Genomic DNA, 22,444 nt, shown 5'->3' with positions numbered 1-22,444 from the left:
GTTCTGAGGAACTGTTCCGGAGAAGCATGATTTTCAGTGCAGCTTTATATCTTGTCAGAAACAAAGAACATCAAATATAACAAGGGTACCTTCCTTCAGTGTTTCTTAAAGAAAGATTAACACATACACAGCTGGTCATTATGTTCTTGGAGCCTGGGAAGGGAGCCTTATCATCAAAGGAGTACTAGCACTGACGTCCCAGAAAGGGAGGCTTTTATGTCTGTCTTCAAAACAGACATTCTTTACTTCTGGACAGTGTACCCTCTTCTTTAATGGCTAAAGCACATGTATAGTGTATGTTAGATAAGCTATAACACTGGCTGTTCTAATTAGAATAAAGTTCAAGCCAAATCATGTGTAATCTGACTTGATTACAGTGGCTTCACCATACTTCAATATGTGAAAATTTCTTCCATCAGTTAGTTTGGGAAGATAAAAGGAGTAATTAATTTACATAACAGACTTAAATTACAGTTGTGGTAATGCTACAAAGGAGACATACACAGTGATACAAAGAGTACTTTTCCTGGCTTTCTTGCCAAGAAATAATAGCAAATAAAAATTTGATGACTTGGGAAAGAGCTTTGTGCAGGAATAGAAATGCCAATGTTTCTAGCAGAGAGAGAGAGACAGTGGTATGAGATTTAAGTATGAAGTCTGAGAGGAAGCAGGATCCAGATCTTGTAAAGCTTTGTAGGTCCTGGTAAAGAGTTTATTTTCAGTACAATGGTAAGCTTTTAAGGGGTTTTACATAGGGAATGTCTTAAAGGTGATTTATGTTTAAGAAGATAACTACCTACTATGTGGAGAAAGGACTTCAGGGGGATAAGAGCGGAAGTAGGGAGGCCAATGAGACAGAAATTGTAATATTCCACTTGAGAGATGAGGGCAGCTTGAATTATGGTGGTGAAGATAGGAGGGAATGAATTTGGGATATATATTGGAAATAGAATCACTAAGACTTAGTGCTAGATTGAATAGAAGTGGAAACAGCTATCATACTTGGTTGATCTTGAAAAGTTTTCGGTTTTACTGTTAAGTTGATATTTGCTGCTTTTAAAATAGATACTGTCTGTTAGATTAAGGAATTTACTTTCTATTCCTAGTGTGCTAATTTTTTTTTTAATTTGAAAGGATGTTAAAACTCATCGAACTTTTTTAAATCTGTTGAGAAAATTTATAATTTTTCCCTTTTAATCTGTTAGCATAGTAAATTGTAAAATTGATTTTCCAATGTTGAACCAATTAAGTATTTCTGGAATATAACCAATGTGACCATGACACATTCTTCTTTTCACAAATTGCTCCTTTTTGCTAGATTTTTCTTTTTTAGGATCTTACATTTATTGTAGTAAAATTAGCATGTAATATTTACTTTGTTGTACTGTATATATCTGGATATAGAGTGTCTGTGTATGAGATAGAGATGGTTGCAGGTAAGAGAGTTTTCTTTAAAACAAAATAATTAAAGTAGTGGAGGTAGTTGCTTTTGGGAAAGAGGATAGTATGTACTATCTTAAAACTTTAAATTAAAAATATTATTTTAAGTAGATATGGCTATAATCTGTGAACAAGAGATAAGTAAAACCAGAAAAATGGATAAACAGGCTGAGAAAGTGATGGAAGACAAAAGGAGAGTCAGAGATTAAATCCTAGGTGATTCCCATTGCCTTATATATCTATATTAACAGTTAATTAAATAAATTGATACTGAAGAATAAGCAGACTTTTACTTCAGGTTCAGGTTCATTATGGAGTATTGTTCTTTAATTTGGCTTCTGTTGTATATGATAAAAGCATGTAAAATAAGATATCTTTTAAGCATCTGTTTGGTTTTTTGTTTGTTTCGGTTTTTTATGTGTTGCCAAAAGTGTACAAACATTGATTCTGAAAGTTACGTGTATGATATTAATTTAGTATTATGGTGGTTGTTGCTGTTCAGTCACCAAGTCACGTCCAACTCTTTTCTACCCTATGGACTGCAGCACACCGGGCTCTTCCATCCTCCACTATCTCCCAGAGTTTGCTCAAATTCATGTCTATTGAATAGGTGATGCTATCTAACCATCTCATCCTTCGCCACCCCCTTCTCCTTTTGCCTTCAGTCTTTCCCAGCCTCAGGATATTTTCCAGTGAGTCAAGTCTTTGCATCTGGTGTCCAAACTTCAGCTTCACCATCAGTCCTTCCAGTGAATATTCAGGATTGATTTCCTCTAGGATTGACTCATTTGATCTCCTTGCTTTTTAAGGGACTCTCCAGAGTCTTCTCCAGCAGCACAATTCAGAAGCATCAGCTCTTCAGCACTCAGCTTTCTTTATGGTCCACCTCTCACATCTGTTCATGACTACTGGAAGAATTATAGCTTTGACTGTATGAACCTTTGTCAGCAAAGTGATGTCTCTGCTTTTTAATATGCTATCCAGGTTTGTCATGGCTTTTCTTCCAGGAAGCAAGCATCTTTTAATTTCGTGGCTGCAGTCACCATCTGCAGTGATTTTGGAGCCCAGGAAAATAAAACCTGTCACTGTTTCTATTTTTTCCCCTTCTATTTGCCATGAAGTGATGGAACTGGATGCCATGATCTTTGTTTTTTGAATGTTGAGTTTTAAGCCAGCCTTTTCACTCTCCTCTTTCACTTTCATCAAGAGGCTGTTTAGTTCCTCTTTCTACCATTAGAGTGTTATCATCTGCATATCTGAGGTTGTTGATATTTCTCCCAGAAATCTTGATTCCAGCTTGTGTTTCATCCAGCCTGGGGTTTTTCAGGAATTACTCTGCAGAGAAGTTAAATAAGCAGGGTGATGATATATAGCCTTGTTGTACTCTTTTCTCAATTTTGAACCAGTCAATTGTTCCATGTTTGGTTCTGTTGTTCCTTGACCCACATAGAGATTTCTCAGGAGACAGATAAGACAGTTTGGTAGTCCCATCTCTTTCAGAGTTTTCCACAGGTTGTTGTGATCTATACAACCTAGATAGCATATTGAAAAGCAGAGACATTGCTTTGCCAACAAAGGTCCGTCTAGTCAAGGCTATGGTTTTTCCACTGGTCATGTATGGATGTGAGAGTTGGACTGTGAAGAAAGCTGAGCGCTGAAGAATTGATGCTTTTGAACTGTGGTGTTGGAGAAGACTCTTGAGAATCCCTTGGACTGCAAGGAGATCCAGCCAGTCCATTCTAAAGATCAGTCTTGGGTGTTCTTTGGAAGGACTGATGCTAAAGCTGAAACTCCAGTACTTTGGCCACCTCATGCGAAGAGTTGACTCATTGGAAAAGACCCTGATGCTGGGAGGGATTGGGGGCAGGAGGAGAAGGGGACGACAGAGGATGAGATGGCTGGATGGCATCACCGACTCAATGGACGTGAGTCTGAGTGAACTCCGGGAGTTGGTGATGGACAGGCAGGCCTGGCGTGCTGCGATTCATGGGGTTGGGAAGAGTTGGACACGACTGAGCGACTGAACTGAACTGATCGATTGATTTTTTGGCTGCACTGGTCTTAGTTGCTTTGTGAGGTGAATGGGAGCTTTTCTTTATTACAGTGCGTGGGCTTCCCATTGCAATGGCTTCTCTTGTTGCAGAGCACAGGCTCTAAGCTCACGGGCTTTAGTAGTTGCAGCTTGCGGGCCCTAGAGTGCCTGGGCTTCAGTGGTTGTGGCACACGGGCTTAGTTGCTCAGCGGCATGTGCAATTTTCTTCAGTTCCATTCAGTTCAGTCACTCAGTCGTGTCCGACTCTTTGCGACCCCATGAATTGCAGCACGCCAGGCCTCCCTGTCCATCACCAACTCCCGGAGTTCACTCAGATTCATGTCCATCGAGTCAGTGATGCCATCCAGCCATCTCATCCTCTGTCGTCCCCTTCTCCTCCTGCCCCCAATCCCTCCCAGCATCAGAGTCTTTTCCAATGAGTCAGCTCTTCGCATGAGGTGGCCAAAGTACTAGAGTTTCAGCTTTAGCATCATTCCTTCCAAAGAGATCCCAGGGCTGATCTCCTTCAGAATGGACTGGTTGGAAATCCTTGCAGTTTTCTTGGGCCAGAGATTAAACCCGTGACCCTTGCATTGGCAGGCAGATCTTATTCACCCACCACCAGGGAAGTCCCAGTTACAGTGTTTACAGTGTTATTTTTATGTCTTTTTTTTTTTTTTTTTTGCTGAGTAAAGTTAAATTTTCATAGGATAAATATTCATTTTGTGCAGATTTTATTAAGCTGTATTTTGATGGCTGATTGACTATATTTTGAGATTGAATTATTATGTAATCTATAAACTCCTATAAACTGGGACAGTTTTTTATTTGAAGCATTGAAGTCCATATCATCCCAATCAGTATTGGTCACTGATTTCATCTTGAATATGAGAATTTTCCGAGAGTGGTAATTATAACAGAGCAGTGTTAAGTCCTCAAAATTTTTCATATTTCATATTCTTATAATGAAAATTTTTTCTTCTTTCCTTCCTTTTTTGGCCCTCTCACAGAAAGTAATCCTAAATTCTCAATTTTGTTCTTAATCTCTTCCTTCATTACGGTTTCTCCTCCTCTTTTCTCACCTTTTCTTATTGTGTATTTGTTACAGAAAAGTTTTTCTTCAAAAATGGATGGGATGTCTTCAGAGGCTAATGACGAAAAGTAAGTTCTTGAAATGCAGCTAAAAACATTAACTCCTTATCAGAGAAAGATATTTTTCCAATTGGTAAGACGTGTTGATAACTTCTGAAATGTTTTCCCAGTCTGTTCCAGGGAAAAGAAGTAAATGTTACAGAATCACGGCACTTCTTGTCATATCTTTGTATAAACTCATCTAGAGTGAAAATTGAGATGGATTTAGAGGCTACTTCCCATCTCTTCAATTTAAGGATGAGAAAATTGAGGCCCAAGGAAATGATTTGTGTAAAGTTGGCATCACAAACTAGCAGCTGTTTACAGCCTATAGGCATATGGATATATGACGAAGAAAAATATTTTTAAAACATTGTTTTTTAATTTTTGAATTAGTTGCCAAAATTTCATACAACAGTAGAAAAATCAAGTGTTACGACATTGGGCTCATATTCTTGCTTGGCAACAGCTAACCTAGTGGAGTACATAGTAGCTGTAATGATCAAACCAGGCAGGGAGGAATTCTCTGTAGTCTCAACACCACCTATTTTTCTTAACATCTGCTAAATTATCTGTTTGGCTTTTTCAGTATTCAAAACCTGGTCTAAAAAAATCACACAGTAGTAAAACCAGAGCTAGAGGCTTTTGATTTATGATCCATTTATCTTTTGGTTTTTTTTTAGCCCATACTGCTGCTTATAGAATCTTAGTTCCCTGACCAGGGATTGAACCCATGCCCCCTGCAGTGGAAGCTCAGAGCCCTGACCACTGGACCACCAGGGAATTACCTTTCTTATTTTTTTTTTAGCCCATTTATCTTATAATTGTACTTATATCAATATGGTAAACTATGTTGTACTGATTGTTTTTCAGAAAATAGTTGTATGATATACCATATGTATTTTAAAATGCTGACTTCCTAAATACTGAATTTAAGTCTTGTAATATAAAGTTTATTAAGTGAAAGTGATGACTGATTTATAAGCATGGAAGGGATATTGTAATGATGGGTTTTAGAAATTCAGTCTTTTACTGCTGTGTACGTAAAATTTTTTCTCTTTTTCAGTGGCAAGGTAGAGAAACCTGTTGGAAGACGACATTCTTCAGTAAGAAACGCTTATTTGAGCTGTTGTTACCTTTTATTGACTGATGACTGTATACCACAGTACTTTTGAATGGCATCATCATCCCAACCCTGCTGGCTTCTATTACTCTCTGGATAAAGACTCAAATATTTAACCTGATTATACAATTCTGTAGATATACTAAAATTCCTATTTTATGGATTTCATGGTGATTTAATTCATTGTGTTCTGTGTAAATTATTCTTTAATAAATCTGTTTTAAAAATATATAAAAACTATTGTACAGAACTGCAGCAAAACAAAATAATCCAGCTACAATCTGTTTAAGCACAAAACTTTTTGAGTTATGAAATTGAAAAAAATCCAAAAGATAGGGATGATATTAGGCACAAGTTAACTAACAAGGGGTTCCAACAATAGCACCAGTGGTTCTGTGATACTTTCGCCATAAATATCTTTGCCGCAAACACTTTTGCCGCATTACTAATTGGCAGCAGTATTATCATTGTGGAAGGGTTTTATAACACAATACAAAGCTCAATTACAAATATGTATCCTAGTGTTTGAAAACTGATAACCTATCTTAATAGAAGAAATTTTAGTGAAAAACTATGATGCCAAATGAAAAGTATGAAACAATAAATTTTTTTTTAATGTATTAAATATACTATGAGCAAAAGATGAAAGGCAAGTGCTTAGGTACAACTCACAAAATAAAATCAGTTATTTATGCAGTATTGCCATGAATTTACACACATTTTAAATGTATTCAAGTATTCTGTAATAAAGTCTTTAACTTTGTTATTCATTTTTCATGTTTCATTATGTCCTTTTTAATGTCCCTCTTTTATCTTTTATAGCAAAATTGCCTTCTGGTCAGTTAGTTATGCAGCAAAAGTGTTTGTAGGAGAGATATCTCTGCAAGGACACTTATGGTGAAAGTACTGGACACAATTAGTACTTGATTTCCTTTCATTTTTATACTCTAATCTCTTCCTCTGGGTAATAAACAGTTCTCTCTCTATATTATTATTATTACTACAGTATAGCTAGGTCTCCCAACTTCCAGGTTCCAGTTCTACATAAAAAATAGTGTCTGTTTCCCCAGGATTAAAAAATAAATAAATAAACCCAGAATACTCAGGGTTGAATCATGTTGGCTCTGTTATTTTGATATGGGTCAAGTCCTCATTCCCAAACCAGTCACTAGTGATGAAAAAATGTTTGTGCAGATTGATCTTGGCCTGGGTTACCTGTTCAACCCTAGATCTGAAGTAGAGTTTTACCCAGACCACATGGGATGAGAGTAAGCAAAATAACTGGGAAATGTAGGCAAGAAGGGAATGGAGCCAAACATTTAAAACAGCCACAAAGTACAAAGTAGTATGAATTTGTGGTGTTTTAGAGGTTTCTACAGAAATTTTAGTATCTCTACCTTTCTGAAATAATAATAGATAATAGCAGACTTTCTTGAATATTTCTCTTCTAGATCTTGAAACCCCCAAGGAGTCCTCTTCAGGACCTCACAGGTGGAAATGGGAATGAAACTACTCAGGTAAGTCTCTGGTACAAATGCATCATAGATGACTATTTTCAGTGATACTTTCAATAAGTAGAAAATTTGCTAGCTATTGAAGGGAGAGCACCATAAATGATTCTCAGTTGAATATGTACAAGTAAGCATTCCTGGCTTATTATCCATATACTTGAGCAAACACTTGAGCAAGCTGGCACTCTTGATTTTTAACCCCTATTTACTTTTCCAGATTTCTTGCCACTCTCATACATGTATCTCACCATTCAGAATTGCTTACCATTCCCCAAACAGACATGAACTGTCAAGGCTGCAGGTATTCATATGTGATATTACCTCTGTTAAGATGGCTAGTTCCTCATCCTCATTTACCTGCCAGTATTTTATTAAAAATTTTTCCAAACACACTGAAAAGTAGAAAGAATTTTGTAGTAAATGTTCATATAGTCATTACCTAGAGTCTACAATTAATATTTTATCATACTTGGTTTATCGTATATTTGTAGTCCTCTTTACCCCATGATTCCCATTTGATCTCATAAGACTCAGCTTTGGTGTCACTTCTCTCAGAAAATCATCCCTTAACATATTCTGTTGTAGTTGTTTACTAATGTCCATTATAAATTAAGAACTCTCTTGAGATTAACTTTGTTGTATTTTTTTTTAGTGTATTATACGTGGTATATAATTCACTTTCAGTACATTTTGTTGAATGATGAAATGTGTGTAGCTTTGGAGTCCATTTAATTCTGAGTGCTTACCCTACTTTAGCCTCTATAAATAAATTTTTCTATTTCTCACATATATCAAGCCTTTGCACATGATCTGAATCAGATGCTTTCCCTCTGTCCAACTCTTCATCTGACTACTAATCCTTCAGATCTCAATTTAAATGTACTTCCTCACAGAAATCTTCTGTAATTCTCAGGCTAAATTATTATTTTTTAATGTAGTTTTTATTCATATCACTTACTGCTACTGCTAAGTCACTTCAGTTGTGTCCGACTCTGTGCGACCCCAGAGACAGCAGCCCACCAGGCGCCCCCGTCTCTGGGATTCTCCAGGCAAGAACACTGGAGTGGGTTGCCATTTCCTTCTCCAATGCATGAAAGTGAAAAGTGAAAGGGAAGTCACTCAGTCGTGTCTGACTCTTAGTGACCCCATGGACTGCAGCCGACCAGGCTCCTTCGTTCATAGGATTTTCCAGGCAAGAGTACTGGAGTGGGGTGCCATTGCCTTCTCCATCACTTACTACATTTTGAATTTTATATTTGTGTAGATTTTTGTTTTAATGTCTGTGTTACCATTAATCCCCAGTAGAGTAGGGACTCGGAGAAGGCAATGGCACCCCACTCCAGTACTCTTGCCTGGAAAATCCCATGGTCGGAGGAGCCTGGTAGGCTGCAGTCCATGGGGTCGCTAAGAGTCAGACACGGCTGAGCAACTTCACTTTCACTTTTCACTTTCATGCATTGGAGAAGGAAATGGCAACCCACTCCAGTGTTCTTGCCTGGAGAATCGCAGGGACAGAGGAGCCTGGTGGGCTGCCGTCTATGGGGTCGCACAGAGTCAGACACGACTGAAGCGACGCAGCAGCAGCAGCAGAGTAGGGACTGTGTTGTTTGCTTTACCATTCTTTTGCTGTCACTCAGCATGGGATTTAGTATGTGTGTGGTGTTTTTTTTTTTAGTTTAATGAATGTTTGAATGAGTAAATAATGTATTCATAGATTCATAGAGCTTTAAAACTAACAGGACCTCAGTAGTAATCTTGAATCTTATTCCTTAATTTTATAAATAAGAAATAGGAGGTCCGGAGAGGTTAAATGTTTTGTCTAACCCCACACAGTTAGTGGCAGACTTCAGACTCAAGCTGTAATTTCCTTAGTGCTTTCTAATATACCACACAAATTTCAGGGTTTTTTAAAAGGTAAGAAATATAGTAGTATTTATTATGTCCATATTATTGTCATTATTAAGCTCAAGGCCACCTGTAGTGTCTCCCAGGATCTTAACAGAGAGGATGAACATTCCTGGTTCTTTGTAACAAAATTTATGCTCAGGTATCCAGAATTAGGAAAGTAAAATTCTCTATGGATTTCATTTGGTTTTGTGTTTGGTATCTATATGAGTAAAAATGTTCGTCCTTGTTAAGGAAGATGAAGGAAAATAAAAATAGTATAATGAAAATATGTTCAGCATCACTAATCATTAGGGAAATGCAAGTCAAAACCACAGTAAGATATCAATTCATATCTGTTAGGATGGCTACTATTGAAAAAACAAAAAATAACAACAGTTGGCTAGGATGTAAAGTAATTGGAATCCTTGTGTACTATTGGTGGGAATGTAAAATGGTGCAGCTGCTATAGAAAATAATGATTCCTCCAGAAACTAAAATAGATTTACCATATGATCCAGCAGTTCCACTTCTGGGTATATACTCCAAAGAATTAAAAGCAGAGTCTTGAAGAGATGTACACCACTGTTCATAGCAGTGTTATTCACAGTAGCCAAAAGGTGGAAGCAACCCAGAATCCATTGACAGATGAATACATAAACAAAAGGTGGTATTAACGGAATATTATTCAGCCTTATGGAGAAGGCAGTGGCAACCCACTCCAGTACTCTTGCCTGGAAAATCCCATGGACGGAGGAGCATGGTAGGCTGCAGTCCATGGGGTCGCTAAGAGTCAGACACAACTGAGCAACTTCACTTTCACTTTTCACTTTCACGCATTGGAGAAGGAAATGGCAGCCCACTCCAGTGTTCTTGCCTGGAGAATCCCTGAGACGGGGGAGCCTGGTGGGCTGCCATCTCTGGGGTCGCACAGTCGGACACGGCTGAAGCGACTTAGCAGCAGCAGCAGCGGCAGCAGCATTCAGCCTTAAGAAGGTAATTCTGACATACTGCAATGTGAATGAACCTTGAGAACATGATGTTAAAAGAAAGAAAGAAAAAGCCACAAAAGACAAATACTTTTATGAATTACCTGGAATAGTCAGATTCATAGAAACAGAAAGTAAAATTGTGGTTGTGGGGAAGTTGGGGCATATGAGGGAGTTGTTTGTTGAGTATAGTTTCAGTTTTGCAAGATGAAAAGATTTCTGGGGATTGGTTACACAGCCATATAGATGTATGTAACAGTATTGAAGCGTACACTTAAAAACAGTTAAAAGAGGCTTGAGTATGTTAAGTAAAATAGTCACAGAAGGACAAAAACTCCATGATTCCACTTACATGCAATGTCCAAAATAGTCTAACTCATAGAATCAGAGAGGAGGGGAGTGGTTATCAGGGACTGAAAGGAGAGGGAAGTGGAGAGTTGCCAATCAATGGGTATAAAGTTTCAGTTATACATGTGAATGAATTCTAGAGATTCACTGTATAACGCTATGTCTATAGTTAACAACATTGTATTATACGCTTAAAAATCTGTTAAGAGAGTAGATCGCATCAAGTGTTCTTACCATAATAAAATTAAAAAAATTTTAAGTGATTTTTATGTTAATTGTATTTTACCACAATTTAAAAAATTATTTTAATCTTAAAAATAGTGTAGTAAGGTTACCATGATAGGCAATATATCACTTGTTTTGTTTCCAGTCTTTCTTTTACTGGATAGCAAAATTACCACTTATTTAAAGGAGAGAGAAAAGGTTAAGGACCGTAATCACCTTCCTTAAATATATGTTTGTGTCAGTGAGCTTATCATCATTCACATTGAAAATCATATTCCTGTTAAGTGCTTCTATATTGGAATTTTTTGAAGGATCAAATTATCAAAATTAATAATATCACATTAGTTTAAAATAAGACCTGGTGTCTGTCTTATCATACTCTTGGAGACATACTTCTTAGTCGTTTCATTAAGAATCTTACCATATATTCTCTGCCCTTAGGAATCCAATGCTTTGAGAAATAAGAAAAACTCTCGTCGAGTCAGCTTTGCAGATACTATAAAGTAAGTTGAAAAAAATAATTTAAATGTTACTGATAATACTTTTTTTGTTTTACACCAAATATGTTGGTACTAACTGATTTGGATAATTGGTGTGTCAATTAGATAAATGTTGGAAAATTGTTATTTAAAAATCTGTTATGCTAAAAAGACGGAGAAGGTGATGGCACCCCACTCCAGTATTCTTGCCTGGAAAATCCCATGGACGGAGGAGCCTGCAATCTGCAGGTGGTCACTGCAATCCATGGGGTTGCAAAGAGTCGGACACGACTGAGCAACTTCACTTTCACTTTTCACTTTCATGCATTGGAGAAGGAAATGGCAACCCACTCCAGTGTTCTTGCTGGGAGAATCCCAGGGACAGGGGAGCCTGGTGGGCTGGTAGGCTGCCGTCTATGGGGTCGCACAGAGTCAGACACGACTGAAGCAACTTAGAAGCAGCAGCAGCAGCATGTTTAAAAGAAACACTGAAAGCATCCCCTCTAAAGTCCAGGAGAAAAACAACTACGTTTTACTGCTGTTATTTAACATTTTTTTTGAGGTGCTAAACAACAAAAATAGAGAAAAAAAAAGTTATTAAAATTTTAATATATTTCCTATATAATAATAATCAGAAGAAAAGTGTCTTTTTTTCTTTATATTATATTTTGTTGCTGTAAATTTAATAATAACATATAAAGAATAAAACATTACTGAAGGATACTAAGTTAAGAATTGTACAGGGAATTCCCTGGTGTGGCAAAAAAAAAAAAAAAGAACTGTACAAATGAAGACAATTACCTAAATAAAAAGATTTAATATCATAAAGATGTCACTTCTCCCTAAGTTATAAATTTAATGTAATTCTTCTATATAGTATTTTTATGATTATTTTTTGATGCTCATCAATATATTTGTATTTTCTCACTGAAGAGTTATTTGAGAATTTTAAAATTCATATCTAGTAAAGGCATTTTGTGGTCATTTTCAGTTATATTGTAGTGAGAAAATGCTAATCTGTATTATTTTGATTTTTATTGACATTTTCTGTGTGATCTTATATGTGATCAATTTTTGTGAATGATTCATAAGTACTTGGGAAAGAAGATAATATTTTGAATATTAGAGTGTAGAATTTGGCATATCAGTTCTATCCATTTTCTACCTTTTATTATTTGGGTCTTCTGTAATCATATATAGTTTCAGTCACTCTAATTTCCATGAATTATGAGAGGTGAGTTAGTCTCTAATTGATAGTGGATCCCACTCTAACTCTCTTTATCCAGTAGTTTTTCTCTGTGAATTCTATGTTCATTGGTACGTATTATCATTGTTAATCTTTATTCAAGATTGTACTTTCTGGCATTACAAACTAATCATCTTTGCTTTGTTTATTGCTTTTTGATTCAAATTCTACCTAGACTGCTGTTAAGATTTCTGTCTCTGCTAGATTTTTGCTTTCATATTTGTGGTACACCTTTTTGTACTGTTTGACCATGTATAAGCAATTGTAAAGTTAGTCTGTTCCCTCCCTTCCTTGTACTATTTAATATGCTTAAACTTCAGTTGAAACTTCATTGTTTTGTATGATATCCTTTGGCATTTATAAAGGATGAGGTAGTTAACCTACTTCTTCCTTTCATTTTTTCCCCCCATTCTCATTCCTTTCTTAATTTTTTTTTAAAATTTTTATCATGTCTCTTTTTTTCCCTCTCTCTCTCGTATCTCTCTCTCTCTCTGGGTATTTGACGTTAGGGAATCTGTCACATTTGCATATCAGTTCTATTATATACATTTAATTGTTCATATCAGTTCTGTCACTATAGTTGCCCTAATTATCTCTTGGTTGGTTGAAGCTTTTTCCCTTATATTTGAGGGCTCATTGGAACAATATTTATTCTATGAGTTCTTGGGTACTCAAACTGTTAGTTACAGGCTTTATACTTGACGATTTAGCTGGATATAAAATCTTCAATTCACTTTCTCTTTAAAGAACTTGTTCTGTTCTTTTAAAGCATTGAATGTTTCTATGAACAAGTCAGAGGAGAGTCTTTTCTTATCTTTGAAGTTTATTGAATGCATTACTAGAATGCATCTTCATTTTGACTGCTTTGGGTCTTGAATCCTGAATCAACCTTTTAATATTTTTTTCTATTCTATTATGTAAATTTCATTCGGTTCACTTCAGTCCCTCAGTCACCTATGACCTTTGTGACGCCATGGACTGCAGCATGCCATGCCTCCCTGTCCATCACCAACTCCTAGGGCTTGCTCAAACTCATGTCCATCCAGTTGGTGACGCCATCCAACCATCTCATCCTCTGTTGTCCCCTTCTCCTTTTGCCTTCAATCTTTCCCAGCATCAGGGTCTTTTCAGATGAGTCAGTTCTTCACATCAGGTGGCCAAAGTGTTGGAGCTTCAGTTTCAGCATCAGTCATTTCAATGAATATTCAGAACTGATTTCCTTTAGGATGGACTGGTTGGATCTGCTTACAGTCCAAGGGGCTCTCAAGAGTCTTCTCCAACACCACAGTTCAAAAGCATCAGTTCTTCGGCACTTGGCTTTCCCTATAGTCCAAGTCTCACATCGATACATGACTACTGGAAAAACCATAGCTTTGACTAGACAGACCTTTGTTGGCAACATAACGTCTCTGCTTTTTAATATACTGTCTAGGTTGGTCGTAGCTTTTCTTCCAAGGAGCAAGTGTCTTTTAATTTCATGGCTGCAGTCACCATCCGCAGTGATTTTGGAGCCCCCCAAAGTAAAATCTGTCACTGTTTCCAGTGTTTCCCTATCGATTCGCCATGAAGTGATGGAAACAGATGCCATGATCTTCGTTTTCTGAATATTGAGTTTTCAGCCAACTTTTTCCCTCTCCTCTTTCACTTTCATCAAGAGGCTCTTTAGTTCTTGTTCACTTTCTGCCATAAGGGTGGTGTCATCTGTATATCTGAGGTTATTGATGTTTCTCCCTGCAATTTTGATTCCAGCTTGTGCTTCATCCAGCCTGGCATTTCTCATGATGTACTCTGCATATAAGTTAAATAAGTAGGGTGACATATATAGTCTTGATGTACTCCTTTCTCAATTTCGAACCAGTCTGTTGTTCCATTACCAGTTCTAACTGTTGCTTCTTGACCTGCATACAGATTGCTCAAGAGGCAGTTAAGGTAGGCTGATATTTCCATCTCTTTCAGAATTTTCCACAGTTTGTTGTGGTCCACACAGTCAAAGGCTTTGGCATAGTCAATAAAGCAGAAGTAGATGTTTTCCTGGAGCTCTCTTGCTTTTTCTATGATTCAACAGATGTTGGCAATTTGATATCTGGTTTCTCTGCCTTTTTTAAATCCAGCTTGAACATCTGGAAGTTCTTGTTCATGTACTGTTGAAGCCTCGGTTAGAGAATTTTGAGCATTACTTTGCTAGCATGTGAGATCAGTGCAGTTGTGTAGTAGTTTGAACATTCTTTGGCATTCCCTTTCTTTGGGATTGGAATGAAAACTAACCTTTACCAGTCCTGTGGCCACTGCTGAGTTTTCCAAATTTGCTGGCACATTGAATGCAGCACTTTCACAGTATCATCTTTAGGATTTGAAATAGCTCACCTGGAATTCTATCACCTCTACTAGCTTTGTTCGTAGTGATGCTCCTAAGGCCCACTTGACTTTGCATTTCAGGATGTCTAGCTCTAGGTGAGTGATCACACCATCGTGGTTATCTGGGTCGTGAAGATCTTTTTTGTATAGTTCTTCTGTGTATTCTTGCCACCTCTTCTTAAGATCTTCTGCTTCTGTTAGGTCCATACCATCTCTGTCCTTTATTGAGCCCATCTTTGCATGAAATGTTCCCTTGGTATCTCTCATTTTCTTGAAGAGATCTTTAATCTTTCCCTTTCTGTTGTTTTCCTCTATTTCTTTGCATTGATCACTGAGGAATGCTTTCTTATCTCTCTTTGCTATTCTTTGAAACTCTGCATTCAGATGGATATATCTTTCTTTTTCTCCTTTCCCTTTCGCTTCTCTTCTTTCCTCAGCTATTTGTAAGGCCTCCTCAGACAGTTTGCCTTTTTGCATTTCTTTTTCTTGGGGATGGTCTTGATCACCGACTCCTGTACAGTGTCACGAACTTCCGTCCATAGTTCTTCAGGTACTGTATCAAATGTAATTCCTTGAATCTGTTTGTCACTTCCACGGTATAATCATAAAGGATTTGATTTAGGTCATACCTGAATAGCCTAGTGGTTTTCCCTACTTTCTTCAATTTAACTCTTAATTTTGCAAGAAGGAGTCCATGATCTGAGCCACAGTCAGCTGCCGGTCTTGTTTTTGCTGACTGTATAGAGCTTTTCCATCTTCTGCCACAAAGAATATAATCGATCTGATTTTGGTATTGACCATCTGGTGATATCCATGTGTAGAGTCTTCTCTTGTGTTGTTGGAAGAGGGTGTTTGCTATGACCAGTGCATTCTCTCGGCAAGACTCTGTTAGCATTTGCCTTGCTTCATTTTGTACTCCAAGCCCAAACTTTCTTATTACTCCAAGTATCTCTTGACTTCCTACTTTTGCATTCCAGTCCCCTATGATGAAAAGGACATCTTTTTTTGGTGTTAGTTCTAGAAGGTCTTGTAGGTCATTGTAGAACTGTTTAACTTCAGCTTCTTCGGCATTAGTGGTTGGGGCATAGACTTGGATTATTGTGATATTGAATGGTTTGCCTTCAAACAGAGATGATTCTATCATTTTTGAGATTGCACCCAAGTACCGCATTTTGGACTCTCTTGTTGACTATGAGAGCTACTCCATTTCTTCTAAGGGATTCTTGCCCACAGTAATAATTACCTGAATTAAACTCACCCCTTCCGGTAAATTTTAGTTCACTGATTCCTAAAATGTCAATGTTCACTCTTGCCATCTCCTATTTGACCACTTCCAACTTACCTTGATTCATGGACTTAACATTCCAGGTTCCTATGCAATATTGTTCTTCACAGCATCGAACTTTACTTCCATCACCAGTCATATCCACAACTGGGCATTGTTTTCACTTTGGCTCCATCTCTTCTTTCTTTCTGGAGTGATTTCTCCATTCTTCTCCAGTAGCATATTGGGCACCTGTCAACCTGGGGAGTTATCTTTCAGTGTCATATCTTTTTGCCTTTTCACTAGGGACTCAATAATTCATAAATACAAATAATGTTTATAACCTTTGCTTTTCTTCTGTGTTATAGTCTCTCTTAATTCCTTTTATTTTCTTTTACTTTGTTTAGTTAAATTTTTCTGTCCTTTATCATATTTTCCAAAGTGCTTACTCACTTTATCTCTTCCAGTTTCACCTTCTTTCTGTTGCTGATTATATTTTTTCTTCTGCTTCTTTCATTAATTTCATCTATTTGTGTGTCTTTTTCTGTCTTCTTATCTTTTCCTTGAGTTCTTGCATTTCTGCCTTTCAGAGAGATGATTGCTTTGTTATGCTTTTTAAATCCATAGCAAACTGTGAGTACAGTTTTCGTCATCTTTGGGACATTATTCTGAGTATTTTTTTATGTTAATAAAATATATTATGCTTTGCTTTCTTTTAATCTTTGGTGTCTTTATGGATTGTATGCTTTTTCCTCATCATTGAATATGTTGGGTGTTATTTTCAAGACATTTCTGTGGAGGAGGAGGGGATGTGGTGGTATTTCCAAGGTAGCTGTTTTTCTATAAATAGGCTTTCTTTTTAGCTATCGTAAAGACAGACTGTCTATTTAATATCACCACCTTCAAATTCTATTTTCTGTATAACTTAGACTGCTTTAACTTGGCCTATAGTGAGATGAGCTCCTAGATCAGTTTAACCTTGGATTTGAACAGTTTGGGATGAGACTTGATTGTTTCGTGTCCAGAAATCTAGGAAAGTCCTGGGCTTTAATCTACATTGTTTCCCATTCCTCATTTGTTCCTCTGTCTCCTCCAAATTCTTTACCTGAATAAACCTTTCAGACAGATTAAAGAAATTCAGTTCTGCAGTTACCACATAAAGCATGATTTTGCACTAGGATGCCCAGGATTTCAGTTGTGGGGCTGCTGGGAAAATATTTTCTTCTTTTCCTTAGAGGAAGAGTAAGTAGATGTTGGTAAGGGGTGAAGTAGGGAGTTCCCTCTTAGCAGACGCTGTGTGACGTCTTTCTGTTAACTGAGTAGTTCCAAACAGTAGGTGCTTTCTGAAATATAAATTTGTTGTTGTTAACTGGTAGTAATTGTAATTGTTTTATTGCTCTTTTCTGTTCATCTTTTATCTGTAAGTCAATTAATGCCTTTCTGGATAAACATGAGTTGTCAATGTTTTATATTATTGAATTCCAAGGGTGGGGGGTGGGAGAGACATTATAAGATTTGGTATTACTGGGGAAGGCTAGCTGTTGCCTGCCAGTAGGCTTCCCTTGGTGGTATATTCCTTGGTAGAGTTGCCACTGTCTTCCTAGATCCTGCACTTGGTTTTGCAGACTACAATTTTTTTTTCCCTGTACCAAAACTGGGTGGATCTTTTAGAAATGGGCTTGTATTAAACAGATTCACTAGAGATTTGTTTATAACTAAGAATGCTACTACTAAATATGGGCTTCCTTGGTGGCTCAGATGGTAAAGAATCTGCCTGCATTACAGGAGACCCGGGGTCAATCCCTGGGTCAGGAATATCCCCTGGAGAAGGGAATGGCTACCCACTCCAGTATTCTTGCCTAGAGAATTCTGTGAATAGAGAAGCCTGGGAGGCTACAGTTCATGGGACTGCAAAGAGTCAGACACGAGTGAGTGACTAACCATTTCTTCACTTCACTGCTAAATATATCATGAGAAACAAATGAATCAGAACCCTTATATGAGTACATCAATACATTCCTCAAAGGCATTCTACCTAAGAAAATAAATTATACTGTAAATATGGCTTGCTGATAATGGAATCTGAACTATTAGTTATGAATCTGAACTACTAGTTATGATTCAGAATGTATAAAGGCACCAGGCTATGAAACCTAATGAATCTACCTCCACAGTAGGTACACACACACCTATTAATGCATGTCTTGAAAGATTCTATTTGTATACTCCCTGAATAACTGTGGCCTAGGTTTGATTTAATAACTCACTTTCTCCACTTTGTTTCAGACTGACTTTTCCCTCACATGTTGTTGCTGCTGCTGTTGTTGTTTTGTCAGCTTCCAAGATCTTAGTTCTCTGAGGAGAGGTCGGACACGGGTAATTTTACTTAACTGCGTGCTAAGTCACTTCAGTCGTGTCCAGCTTTTTGCAACCCTATGGACTATAGCTCGCCAGGCTCCCCTTTCCATAGGATTCTCCAGTCAAGAATACTGAAGTGGGTTGCCATGCCGTTCTCCAGGGGATCTTCCTGACTCAGAGATTGAACCCTCATCTTTTAACGTCTCCTGAATAGCCAGGGGGGTTCTTTACCACTAGCGCTGAATATTAATGTAAAAATAACTATTTTAAGTTTTCTGTTAAGCATTTGTACTGTGTTAGATATTTTTGTGTAAATTAACCTTTTTTCTTTTGAGTTACTTCCTTGGGATTATATTCCTCAAAGTAGAATTCCCAGGTTTAAAAGAAGCAGTAGTTACGTAGTCATTATTCCATTTTTCTTACTGGTTTTAGTAACTTTAGTAATGTACCTATTTTTCCTCAGGGTATATTTTAACACTTAATTTTAGCTGATTTGATTGATTTTATTATCTTAGTTATTTTAATTTGGATTTTATTCGTCATTACTATTTTTTCTATATTTTGCTCATTTGTGCTTTTTTTTCCTTCTCATTTTGAAATGTTTTATTTTTCATTTCTTCATCTACCTAGACAATATTAAAGAAAATATTTTAAAGTTTTTGTGTGATTGAACTCTTTATTTGTTATTAAAGCATGTGTCTTTCTTGGTTCATAAATAATTTTTGCAACAGATTGTACCTTTGAAAGCTTTCCCTATATCATAGATACTGTATAGGTTGAAAAAAAATGAGAGAGCAAGGGATAACATAATTAAAGTAAATTTACAGGAGAATGGAGGAAAGAACTATTTTGCCATTTCAGTTAACTGTCTCCATATGTTTGCTAAATATGCTTTAGTAAATATGTTTTATACATTTACAACTTACTCTTTGCCCACTTAATATGTGGTTTCCAAAATTTGGATCTTATATATAAAATGGATAACTAATAATAACGTGCTGTATAGCGCAAGGAACTCTACTCAATACTCTATAATGGTCTATCTGGGAAAAGAATCTTAAAAAAAAGAAGTAGATATATATATACATGTATTTATATATATATAATTGACTCACTTTGCTGTGTACCTGAAACTAACAGAGCATTGTAAATCAGCTATACTTCAGTAAAAATAAAAATTTGGATCTTGAGGCATCTAAATATATTTCAGCATTTTCTTGTTTGTATTTCTTTCATTTTTTTTCTCTGACTTTTTACATGTAAATTGGGTTATTCATTGTTAGTTTTCATTGATAACTTTCCTCTTAGTGTATAATAGCAACCTTGTTTAGTTCTAATACTTTTTTGCTATGAAACGTAATGTGTTGAATTACTTCCTAGTTATCTTCACTTTTCTGTTGTTTGTCCATAGATAATTTTTTTAAATATTTTTAATTTGTAACTTGCAGGTTGTAGATTGAGTTTAAAATTTTTAAAAATTTAGTCAATAGCCATTTTTAATAGGGTATTTCAACCTGTTTACATTTGTTAAAATCAATATGCCTATTCTCTGTATTATTGGGTAAATTTAACTTTATTGTTACAGATTTTTGGTTTTATTTTTTACTTTTTCTTAGAGTATAGTTGATTCACAATGTTGGGGGTTTTGTTTTGTTTTTAAACAAGAATGGGTATTATAAATGCTTTTAGAGCAATTATTAAGATAACTAAGAGTTTTTAGTAGTTTAATCTTTAATACAATAAAATAATTGTTTGGATGTTGCATTATCTCTGCATTCCTGGGGTAAATCCAATTTAATCATAAAATAACTGTGCTAGCATTAGTTTGCTAATATTTTGGGTTTTCTGCACTAATATTCATATATGAGGTTGGCCTATAGATTTTATGTGGTAGTCTTACTTGGTTTTACTACTGAGGTTCTATGAAGTTTTATAAATCAATCAGAAAGCTTTATCTTACTTATCTCAAAACAGATTGTAAATTAACATCATAGTGTTCTAATTAAAACTTGAAGATTTGGGAGAGTTCCCTGGTTGCCTAGGGATTAGGATTCCAGGCTGTCACTGCTGTGGCCTGAGTTCAACCCCTGGTGGGCGAACTGAGATCCCACAAGCCATGCAGTTCAGTCAAAAAAAAAAAATTGCAGATTTTCAGTAATCTTTATTTTCTTTTCTAGAGTATTCCAGACAGAGTCTCATATGAAAATAGTGAAAAAGTCAGAAATTTCAGGTAAATTTGTTCTGTTACCCCTACTAAATCTGTTTTCTATATGATTATGCTATGGTTATCTAACCAGATAACTGGTATAACTTAATATCTATCTGATTGCTTAAAAAGTGTAACTTGAGCTGTGAGGGGCAGAATGTAAGGTGTGGCATTAGTATTTTTTTTATTGTTGTTAACATCCTTATGTAATTTTTATAATACTTTATTACTGTATTTTTGAAAAACTTTAATAACCTTTTCTCTATTTATAGAAACAGAAGCAAGAGAAAATGTCCTATTTATACAGTAAGTAAGAAAAGTGTGATGCAAATTATACTTTAAATGTTGTTTATTCCTATTATTTGTTTTTAAAGTTAATATTCTTTTTGTTTTTTATTTTAATTCCCTTTTGTGTAATACTTAGGATTAATTCTTAAAACACATTATTTGCATAATAATTTAACATGCTGCTATAGCTGTTAAGTATAGCTTATCCTCTTAAGAGTGATGAAACATTCTACTTTCATATGTAAATCCTTAAAATACATCCACTAGTAGAAAACAATAAATACCAGGTCTTCAGATTTTTTTCATTAAATGTTTTTCTTATTATAATATTAATTCAAAAATTAAATAACCATAGAGCTTGAACAGATGGAAAGATGCTTATCTTCCTCATAAGAGAAATATAACTTAGGGTATATTGTGATATAATATTTATCTAATCAATTAAGAATCTAGGTAAAAAGTCACCCATTGGTAGTAGGCAAATATTATAGAGGGCTTCCCAGGTGGCACTACTGGTAAAGAATATGCTTGTCAGTGCAGGAGACACAAGAGACTTGAGTTTGATCCCTGGGTTGGGAAGATCCTCTGGAGGATGAAATGGTACCCCACTTCAGTATTCTTGCCTGTAGAATCCCTGTTGGGCTACAGTCCGTGGAGTCACAAAGAGTCAGACATGACTGAGCATCTGAGCATATACTGTAGAAGACAATTGGCAAGGTCAGTCCAAATTTTAACTTCACATGCTCTTTGGCACAGAGATTTCATGTAAGATGCAAAAGATTCTAAAGGTCTGTCACTAAAAGGTTGGTTAAATAAATACCAGTTTTTCCATGTAATTGACTAGAGCTGAGCTGGAAGGAAAAGATTGTCTGTATATACTTATACAGAAAAATCTCTAGGCCATATTACTCAGGCTTCTTACAGATAAACACTATTGATAATTTTGGATGTCCTTGCAGAAATTATATATATCTATATATCTAACTACATGTTAATCTTTAGCTTTTTAAAAAAAAAAGAAGACAAAAATGGGATCACTTTATGTCTTGTAGCACTTTCCATGTTGTTACATACAGATCTACATCAGTCTATTATAATATGCTGTATGTCAGCACCAATGTTTAGTCAGCTCCCCATTGATGGACATTTGGGTTGTTTCATTTTACTTACCTTTTTTTCCTAGAAAATGAGCTGCTTTAAAGGTCATTCTTTTCCCAAAAAGTAGGGAATTCTCTGATGTTCAATGGTTAGGACTCCATGCTTCCTAACCACTGCAGGGGGCATGAGTTCAATCCTTGGTTGAGGAGCTAAGATCCTGCAAGCCGCAAGGCACAGCCAAAAAAATTTAAGAAAAAAAAAAAGGAAAGAAAAAGCAAGCAGCATATGTTAAGCATATTTTTATAGTATTCTTGATATTTAAATATATGAAAAAATTTAATGGTAAGTTCCTTTAATTGCCTTGTAATTTTTTCTGCCAGATTAGATGTGCTCAGTTGCTAAGTCATATCCAATTCTTTGCGTCCCTGTGGACTATAGCCTGCCAGGCTTCTCTGTCCATAGGAGTT

At 36.2% G+C, this 22,444-nt stretch overlaps 1 protein-coding gene across 1 annotated transcript in view; it reads left to right on the top strand.

Moving 5' to 3' along the window:
* Positions 1-22,444, top strand: part of KNL1 (kinetochore scaffold 1) — a 65,004-nt gene that overhangs the window by 4,409 nt on the left and 38,151 nt on the right. The window contains exons 2-7 of the mRNA XM_018054444.1: positions 4,581-4,633; positions 5,670-5,709; positions 7,178-7,243; positions 11,125-11,186; positions 20,563-20,615; positions 20,864-20,897. Of these exons, the coding sequence (XP_017909933.1) occupies positions 4,599-4,633; positions 5,670-5,709; positions 7,178-7,243; positions 11,125-11,186; positions 20,563-20,615; positions 20,864-20,897 (290 nt within the window). The 5' untranslated portion in view covers positions 4,581-4,598. The remainder of the gene's footprint in view (positions 1-4,580; positions 4,634-5,669; positions 5,710-7,177; positions 7,244-11,124; positions 11,187-20,562; positions 20,616-20,863; positions 20,898-22,444) is intronic.

The sequence above is a fragment of the Capra hircus genome, chromosome 10, assembly GCF_001704415.2.
Source record: "Capra hircus breed San Clemente chromosome 10, ASM170441v1, whole genome shotgun sequence".
Classification (NCBI taxonomy): domain Eukaryota; kingdom Metazoa; phylum Chordata; class Mammalia; order Artiodactyla; family Bovidae; genus Capra; species Capra hircus.
Note: the sequence above shows the minus strand (reverse complement) of the source record. Positions and strands in the feature narration are given on the sequence as shown.